Consider the following 9937-nt stretch of genomic DNA (forward strand, 5'->3'; position numbering starts at 1 on the left):
AGATTAATTTTTCAATTTTTTAATATATAAATTTTTTTCAAAATTATTTATTCTGTCTTTTTATTTATGAATTGCCTCCAACTTCACACAAGTGTGAAAAATTTCAAATCAATTGGACAGGTAAAAGTGTGTCAAATATCAATTATAAGATATGTAAATGACAAAATTATTTTTTACATTTTTTTAATATTGAAAAAAAAAAATATTCCTAAAATTATTTATTTTGTCTTTTGATTCATGCATTGTCTCCAACTTTACGCAAGTGTGCAAAATTTCAGATCGATATGATAGGTAGAAGTGTATTAAATTTCGATTACAAGATTTGTAGCAGACAGACAGATGAACAGACAAACAAGAAGTGAAGTTAAAGAGAAGTGTTGTAATAAAAAATCACGAGAGTTTATTTTTCCCGAAACGGCAGGAATGCCCCGATAAATTTAAACGAAATATCAAAATCATTAAATGGACGTAAGTATTAAGGAGATATCTGGTGGTGGAATTTTATCCCATGTCATTTTGATATAGTACAGTATAGTAAAGTACAGTACAATACTGGACAGTATAGTATAGTAGTACAGGATAGTATGGTACAGTACAGGACAGTATAGTAATAGCAGCGTTCATTAGGCCGCAGGCCTGTCGCTGATTCTTAACATCGCCGAAAATCCCCAGCATGTTGCTGTCTTGAACTCGCAACTCACTGCTACAATTCTGCTTTGCTTAACCGCCCGGCCTCCTCGTCGATTCTGACCAGAAACTGGCGCACAGAGCTGGGATCGAACCCGCGCCTCTCTGCGCCAATCAGGAAGTTCAGCGAGGATGGCAACACCGCCCGTCAGGTGCTTGTGCTTGGCGCAGTGTTGCTGCACGTGCGCCATCACCTGCGCCAGACGTACGAGACATAAATATATATATTATATTCTTAGGAAGTTCAGCGAGGATGGCAACACCGCCGTCAGGTGCTTGTGCTTGGCGCAGTGAGCCAGACTTAGGAGTCTTGAATGTTTACGTTAGAAGGTACACATAAATTTCAGCGACAATTAGAACATGATTTGACAGATTAGACAAAGAGCAAGATGAAGCGACGAAGCATTAGTTTGTTTCTGTCGTGCGCCTGAACGTAGAGTTTGGAAGCGCCGTGTGGTCACCGAAACTTGAACAGGACAAAAATTTAAGTGTTCAAAGACGCGCAACAAGGATAATTCCAGTCTTGAAGGGCAAGTCCTATAAGAAAGATTAAAGATTATGAAGCTTCCAAACCTCTGTTATGGACGGCTGCGTGGGGACTTCATTGAAGTATACAAGTATACTAATGGTTTATACAAGGTCCCAGAAGGATTACTGGAATTTGATAGAAGAGCCAACACCAGGGGCCACGACTTTAAACTAAAAAAATTGCGTTGCAACTCATCCACGCGACAACATTTCTTTTCGCTTCAAATCACCGACATGTGGAACAGCCTCCGAGATTACATCGTTGATGCTCCGAGCATAACCGCGTTCAAGAACAAACTTGTTAAAGCTATGGAGAAATGTATTTTCAGACTTGAAATGCCTAGCACCGTATCGAACTTGGTACGTGGAAGTCTAGTAGCTATTTCAAACTATCGTCAGTCATGAAAAATTCCGGTCAAAGGACATGCTTTTGGATATTCTGTGAACAAGTCACGAGAAGTACAAGAATCGGCGATAGGCCACATCAGGCCTACTCTTCGGCGCCGACATTACTATATACATGTTAGGTTATGCTACTACCAACCTTCAATTAATAATACTTTGTTTTACTGACCACTCGCACCAAATTGGGCGATATCGGTTCATGCATGTTGCATCAAAGTTCAAATTGAACTTAGGCTCTTATAAAGATCGCCATTACAGTAGGAGAAGAAACCAATTAAAAAATTATTTCATGCAAAAAATGTATACCATTGTAGTTATAATTGCATGTATCAATAATTGTATACTAACGATCTACACTATAAAAATTCACTGATGATGATTACCTAGTTGTGAACCCTTTTTATCCCTACTACACTTTAGGCTCTGAAGATTGCATAAATTCGTGAATACGAGTTGATACATGACTTTCGCAATACAATTTGAAAATAATTTGTTGCAGATGTTAACATAGGGAGGATAATGACAGTTAAGGTCTTGTGTCAACTGCACTATCTTTTTTAAGTCGTTTGTTCCTCAGAGACATACGAACTGCGCGTTTACCCTCACTCTAATAAGTTCCTTGTACACGGGATCAATAGTGGCAACCGTAAGTATCAAACATCCTCTATTTCCGTGTATTTTTAGCACATTTTCTCATTTATTTAAAAAAGGCACTATTGTGCTCGTCATGTTCGTCCATCCGTGACGTCCGTCCGAGACGGCCGGACGAACATGAGAAAATGCGCTGTCACTCACTGCAGTGAGTACTGATCTAATTTTTTCTATGACAGCCTCTATTTCCCGTGTTATTGGCATCGTTGTGCTACGCTGCTGGCAACGTGAGAACCCTGTTACCATTGATACGAAGTCAATAGCATGATAATTAATCGCATTTATCCTATGTCAGTTGTAGTGTACATAATTGACCTCGTGTACATTGTACAAGCACATTGAGACCGTCACCGGCAATACAGATTAAAACTGTTCCAAAAAGCGACATCCTTACAATAATTTATTTGGAAAGATTTAAGGGCACTTTAGTGAGCTTCTTTCTGTAATTGCTGTATATGTAGAACTTGTGTATATAGTCACCGTTTTTTCATCGATGCCGCCCTTGGTGGTGATGTAGGCCCTGGGGGCTTCACCCGTCATGTCGTGGGGGACACCAACCACGCTCACCTCCACCACCTGGGGGAGCTGCAGGATCACGTCCTCTATCTCGCTGGGGGACACCTGGGTGGACAGGAAGAGGGGTAAAAACTTTGGGGGCGAACATAGAAGAAAAAATATTTTAACAAAGAGAGAGAACGAGTGATTACATTCTTGGATATACTAAATAAATTCTTGGATGGTATAACAAAAAGAACACTGAACAAGTCTGAATTTCAACATTTTATTAATAATCAAACGGAGGGCCAGAAAGATGCATTGGAATAGAAAATTTTGTATACAGAACAATATTTGGTCGTATTAAAATGCGCCTAAAAAATATTTTGAAAATATTATTGACCTGCAGAGCGTTAATATTTGAACGTATTAAAATGCTCCTCGGTGATATTTTGAAAATGTTAGTGACCTGAAGAGAGTTGACTTTGATGAGCTCCTTGATCCTGTCGACGACGCTGACGTAGCCGTCGACGTCGTAGCGTCCCACGTCGCCCGAGTGCAGCCAACCGTCCTGGTCCAGCGTCGCGGCCGTCGCCTCAGCGTTGTTGTGGTACGCCTTCATCAGCTGACGGGCGGGGTACGGTTATGACGTGGCCTTATTGGCCGTGATACGGCTGATCATTGGCGGCTACGGCTAGGCTGTGGTACGCCTTCATCAGCTGACGGGCGGGGTACGGATACGACGCTGTTTTATGGCGGCGGCTATAGCAATATTTAACTGCGGTGTCGGCGTTGATGTCAATTATAGCACTATGCTGATTCTAGAACCTGAACTCTCTAAACCAATTTTGTTGCTCGTGACTTTTAAGCACTCGGCTACCCCAACTATATGGCATTTAATTGCTATAAGTATAAAATGTAGTGCTGTGGCATCAGCTGACCGGTTGGATACAGTTAAGTTTCTATCATCGGCAGCTGTACTGCTCATCATTAAAAGTTTTACATGGGGCGGTAACGTTGAAATTTTTTTCCTTGCTGGATGTGCAGCTCGGATACGGCTGGATCCTCTTCGTTGGTTGCAGCCATGATACAAGTATCCCTAATACACTTATTTCAATGTATATGGATACGATTTTTATATCCAATATAATAGGTTAAATTATTGGAAAGTGGGAGCTTTCCATGAAACAACTTGTGTTTTATAAAGCAACATTTCATTTTTCGAATTGTTAAAAATGTGTTGACAATCAGGAACAATTAAAAAAAATTTTCCACTGAAAAAATGCGTTTCTCTGCAAAATTGTGCGTACAAATTAAATAGAGTATGTTTGTACTGACGAAAATGATGAACATGAAAAAGTCTCATTATTTGCTTGAAAAGCGTTAATAGATTAGAGAAGTTGTAATTCAATAATGCTTTAATGCACAAGTATTAAATAATGTATCTTGATTCCTGGCATATGTGGGCAAGAAGGACAAATTCAAAGAAAATAATACTATATAAATAATATATCTTATTTTGCAGAGATTTTCATCTCACCGTTGGTCCCCGCGTACAGAGTTCCCCCACTTGCCCCACGGGGAGGTCCTCCCCTGTGGTGAGGTCGACCACCTTCCCCTCGAGCCCCGGCAGAAGCTGCCCCGTGAACCCCACCCGCGTGTCCCCCACGGGGTCCTGGTGGCTGATCAACGTCTCGGTCATCCCGTAAACTGCGCGGGGTGGAGCACAGTAATTTTACATAATTTGAGTTGCATAAATTTTCAAATAATTAATTCGAATTGCATAGTTTGAATCGCACGTCAAATAAATAATTTGAATTGCAAAATTTGAATTGCACGTCAAATAAATAATTTGTATTGAATTATGTTGGTACAATTATTGTGATGAATATTTAATTGTGCTCGAAATTAAAAATATTCAACATGGCAGTGTACTTGATATAAGATCATCATTAAGAGATTAAGATATAAAGCAAAGTGATACAAACAATGGTGTTGTCACAATTAAAATCCATCAAGTAAAATATTCATCATGAAGGTTTTAATAAATATATTGCAATAATACACCCATTAAGAAAGATATTCATCATTTTAACGTGTTAGTAAATATATTAAAATAATACAACCATTAAGTAAGATATTCATCATTAAAGGCTTAATAAATATATTAAAGTAATACACCCATTAATCAAGATATTCATCATTTAAGGCTTAATAAATATATTAAAATAAGACACCCATTAATCAAGATATTCATCATTAAAGGCTTAATAAATATATTAAAATAAGACACCCATTAATCAAGATATTCATCATTAAAGGCTTAATAAATATATTAAAGTAATACACCCACTGTGTAGGAGTTGGCCGTGCGGGGCGATGACGTCACTGACTTTGGCCACGGCGGTGGGGGGGACGGGGGCGGCGCCAGACAACACGGCGTCAACGTGCGAGAAATTCTGTCGAGTGAATTTCGGGTGCGCGAGCGCGAAATTCAGGAGTGAGGGAACCAAGTGCATCATGTTCACCTGGGGCGAGAATTTTTCAATTTCGATGCATAAATAACTTCAACGCATACTGGGTCGTAATTTCAGGAGCGAGGGAACCAAGTGGGGCGAGAATTTTTTTTCAATTTCGATACAAAAGTAATGTCAACGTTTGCTGGGTCGTAATTACTCCAACATTCGCTGGTGATACATGGTTAAAATTGCCAAGAAAGCTTCCTGAGTCGAATATACAGCAACATTTGAAGGTAATAAACTTGCACTATATATCATGGGAACTACCCAAGCTTTGCTAACCAATTACGCATAGATAAGTGTACCAACCTATTCAAATATACGAGAAGAGAGGTTGGAATGACAATTCAACTACACAAAAAGGTAAGAACAACAAAAAATAACAAAAAAGAATAAGATAGATACTTCAGGTGCGAAAGGAAAAATTAAAATGAACGATTAAGACTAAAGATAAAGGGTAAAAAGCACAGTTTTCTTTATTTAATTAGCTTAAGTTGAAACTCCCGTTTATTGATAGTTTGTGGGTAGAAATTTCAGTCGGTTTGAAATCTATGGATCCGGTGCTATTGCAAACTCACTTTATGTTCAAGTAGAATTTCAATAAATGTCTGAGGCTTGAACTTTGTGATGTTGAGGAGTTTTATTCCATTGAGAATCGCTAGGCTGGAAATTGCCAGGAACCCCGACAAGTGGAACATGGGCAGCGTCATCACCAAGCTCGGGCACTCAGCTGGAAAGATATAAAATAAAATTTCATGATAATTGACTGTTAATTTGATATAGAACACGTCACAACGTCAGGCAAGTGCAGGAGTTTCTCTCAGAATTTTAGACCATGCAAGCGTCGGAGGAAAGAGAAGGCTAAGAGAGTAATTTTGATTTCGAGTTAAAAGTTGTCATTGAACAAAATTTCCCAACTTCACACTAGTGAGAACATGCATAGGCAAGAAATCGATTGTTTTTGTATATGTAAGTTGATTTGTTTTGATCAGCTTGTACAATAATTTTCGAGGGGGTTCGAACAGATAAAGTCTGTTCAGTAACTATTCTTTACTCGATCGATTATTGACATCATTCTATATATGTTGATGTGATAATGTCGTATTAACGTTGGAAAATAAATCAAAACTAAACGAACCAAGATCACGTTGATTCAAAGTCGAAATTAGGTTGTTTTACTTCTCTTGGAATGTTGGTCACATTTAGACGTTTATTCAAGGTTCAATTTTCATTGATCAACATTTTAACTTGGAATAAACGTTGTTTCAACGTCAGATGCCTGCTGGGAAGCCTGGGAATTTGCAGTTCCGAAAATAGAGAACACTACAAATACCTCCAGTGGACAACACCCCGACGAAAAAAATTGGGTACGACGGTTTGTCGATTTTTCGGGCCGATTTCACTCCACTATAGCGTCACTATATGACTTCACCATTAGACTGCCATATAAGAAGTAACTGGGGTGAGAAATTTGGTCGATTTTGCCGGTTTTCTTCACTCTAATATAGCAGCACATTACACCTTCAGGGGAGAGCATATTTTTGCAGATTGATATCCCTTCGCAAAAACAGCACAATGAGCCTACCATGCAGTGGGCAGCCGAAGTATGTGGGAAGGGTGGGACAACATGTTCATGTTGCGCTTACTGTTATCGTTTGCTGGTAAAATAGATTCCAAGCCAAAGCTAAGGTGGAGGAAGAGCAGAGTCGAAACTAAGGATTTGGGAACTGAATTCGGTGGAATCTGATACACAACTGTGAGGTAAAGGCTAGTCAAACTTACATCGGTACAATAGTTCGATTCGACAGTAGCATAATACGTTATCAGGTAACAAACATCTCCAATGCGAGTAATAGAAGGAGTGTCGCAATGAAGTTAATTAATTTCTCTACATTTTGTAAAGTACATTAATCAAAATGTCGACCAGAATAAATACAGAGAGAAACAAAATAATAGTTATGAAACTTATTGATAACGCCAGAGTCATCGTGTGGTTAGTCCGCATTCTTGACTTTACTTCAAGAGAGATGGCTTGTTCCGTGAAAGTTGTTGATCGAGATTACGTCGAAGGTAATTTCAGGCTTTTAGGAATGTTTAGCTGGTCTTCGGCTTGAGGATGAGACTGTTTATTGGGTACTTTGATTCTTTCTAGCATGCAGAACTGATCTCATCGTATATGTTGCCTGTTGCCTCTGAACTGCTTTCCTTCTTCGGTTTCGACGTCTCGACGTCGTGTGACCGTTTGCTGATCTCTTTCATCACTATGGCTGGTTTCCAAAAATCTTCCTCTATTTTCATAGGTTGGATTTTAATAGTGTCATTTGCTGTCAACGGTCTAAGTTTCTTCCTGTTTTTCGTTCGGTTTCCTATTTCCAGTCGTTTGCTTTCTTGTTGTACTGTTAATCCCTGACGTTCCGGAGCCTCTGGTTGCAGTGGTGATGAGTTTGATGGTATCAAGGTCATGGTTAGTCGTCTGAGTAACCGTTGTGCTCTGGGGCCGTATTATCAAAACTTCGTAAGTACGCGAAATCGATTTACCAGAGGCGTAAGTGCTGACTTGATGACGTAACTGTAGAGGTGGTATTAACCGTATTATCAAAACATTTGTGCGGGAAGACAACAATCAGCAAGCAGGATGTTAACAGCCCAACAATCAGCATGCAGGATGTTAACAGCCCAACAATCAGCATGCAGGATGTTAACAGCCCAACAATCAGCATGCATAGCTGTTAACTGGTCGCTGCCTGTTAATTATGCAAGTATGCTACTGTTGTGCACGGCTTCAACAGCCTCTTATGGATCTTATTGTCGCGTGTTTTATCTTGTTGCTTTAGAGATGCTGTCAAATGCAATGAAGGAATGCGGGAACTAAAGTTATCATTAGGAAGTAATATTGAGAAATGATAAATGGAAAGTAGGTGAATATATGAATGAATGAGCGAGTAACTAATGGAATGACAATTACTTGTCGCTCATATTTATGAAAAATGATGAATTGAAATATAGTCTGTTATATAGTTCCAAATAATGGCTATTAAGTCTATATACTACCGAATAGTGATTTGACGAATAATTAATATTGATTTGATGAATAGTGAATGTTGATTTGATGAATAGTGAATGTTGATTTGATGAATAGAGAATGTTGATTTGATGAATAGTGAATGTTGATTTGATGAATAATGAATATTGATTTGTACCTGTGAATAAATGACCTGGTAAATGAGCATGAAATCAACCGACCCAATTCTAGTAGATTAATGTTGCTAATTCATTTGAATGCTTCCGAACGAATTTGAATAACAACTGACGATCATAAATTTCGCACAAATAATTGAGGACAAATAATTTTTAAAATACTTTTGATTGAATTTCATTCTCTCGGACTGAACGTACATACTGAATAGATACTCATACTCTACTGAATAGATACTCATACTCTACTGAATAGATACTCATACTCTACTGAATAGATACTCATACTCTATGGATAAATTTATCGGCGCACCTTGGCCGGATCAGCGAAGTTTATGGTCGCGTCTTGGACAATATCGGCGACGTTAGGGAGGCCATCTGATGGCCCGATGGCTACCATAGGAAGATCGTGTTTGTTGATGGCCATGGCCTTCTTGGCCACCTCCAGCAGCGGCCCAAACACGACCACCATCTCAGCTCCGCTGTCCTTCAGCTGGTGAGCCACCTCGGCTGTTCACACAAAACTCAATATAAGTTCAAATTTTTTGGTTTAAGTTCCCCAATTCGCCAGGAAAGAATGGGTCATTAATGGGTCAGCCATAATAACATTAAAAAATATAACTCAATACTCACTGCAGTGAGTGACAGAGAGCGCATTTTCTCGTCGACGAAAACGTGGAGTCACGGACGGACGGTTAGACAGACAGGCGGATGGACAGACGGACATGGCGAGCGCAATAGTGCATTTTTTCCATAAATGAGAAAATGCGCTAAAAATAGATATATCAGCTAATAAATTTTCCCAACATTAATATTTATTTTATTTAGTTATTTATTAAAAAAAATATTTATTTATTTCTCTTATTCAAAAATATAAAACCATTCCCATTTTTCTACGAAATAGTCACGTTATCGCATATGTAGTTTGTTCCTTGAGTGCATTGTGTCTTGATGTCAGGGAGAAGACTTGTGGCTGTGTGCACAACAATCATAGTGTTAACATGTGCACTAACATGCACAGTGTTAACATGTGCACTAACATGCACAGTGTTAACATGTGCACTAACATGCATAGTGTTTAGCATCGATGCTGATGGACAATGCGCGGAGGACTTCACTGAGGTCTATTACAAGTAAATATTGTTTGTACAGCACAAGCTTATTCGTTATGTGCTCACTGGCAGTGTAGTTGGGATTAATGCCAGTGTAGACACACCCCACACTGATGGTGCCAAACACCACCGCAGGATAGTCGACCATGTTGGGGCTGAGCACCGCTACCACGCTGCCCCTCCCCAGACCCTTCGTCAAGAGGTAACCGCCCCACCGAAACGCAGCATCCTTCAGCGCCCCGAAGCTCACGAGGCGCCCCGAGTCGCTGCACACCTAGGGGGGGGGATGGTCGGTTTATGGGCGCCCCGAGTCGCTGCACACCTAGGGGGGGGGGGATTATGGTC

At 39.7% G+C, this 9937-nt stretch overlaps 1 protein-coding gene across 1 annotated transcript in view; it reads right to left on the reverse strand.

Annotated features, from left to right (window-relative positions):
- Window positions 1-803: 803 nt before the first annotated feature.
- The window catches only part of LOC108667494 (probable CoA ligase CCL5), a gene marked incomplete at its 3' end in the record, with an annotated part of 13079 nt that continues 3945 nt past the window's right edge, over window positions 804-9937 (reverse strand). The window contains 9 exon segments of the mRNA XM_018154526.2: window positions 804-881; window positions 2752-2892; window positions 3236-3391; window positions 4307-4476; window positions 5120-5294; window positions 5864-6015; window positions 7824-7854; window positions 8794-8990; window positions 9659-9866. Coding sequence (XP_018010015.2) covers window positions 804-881; window positions 2752-2892; window positions 3236-3391; window positions 4307-4476; window positions 5120-5294; window positions 5864-6015; window positions 7824-7854; window positions 8794-8990; window positions 9659-9866 — 1308 coding nt within the window.

This window comes from Hyalella azteca, unplaced genomic scaffold, assembly GCF_000764305.2.
Source record: "Hyalella azteca isolate HAZT.00-mixed unplaced genomic scaffold, Hazt_2.0.2 contig9394, whole genome shotgun sequence".
NCBI lineage: Eukaryota > Metazoa > Arthropoda > Malacostraca > Amphipoda > Hyalellidae > Hyalella > Hyalella azteca.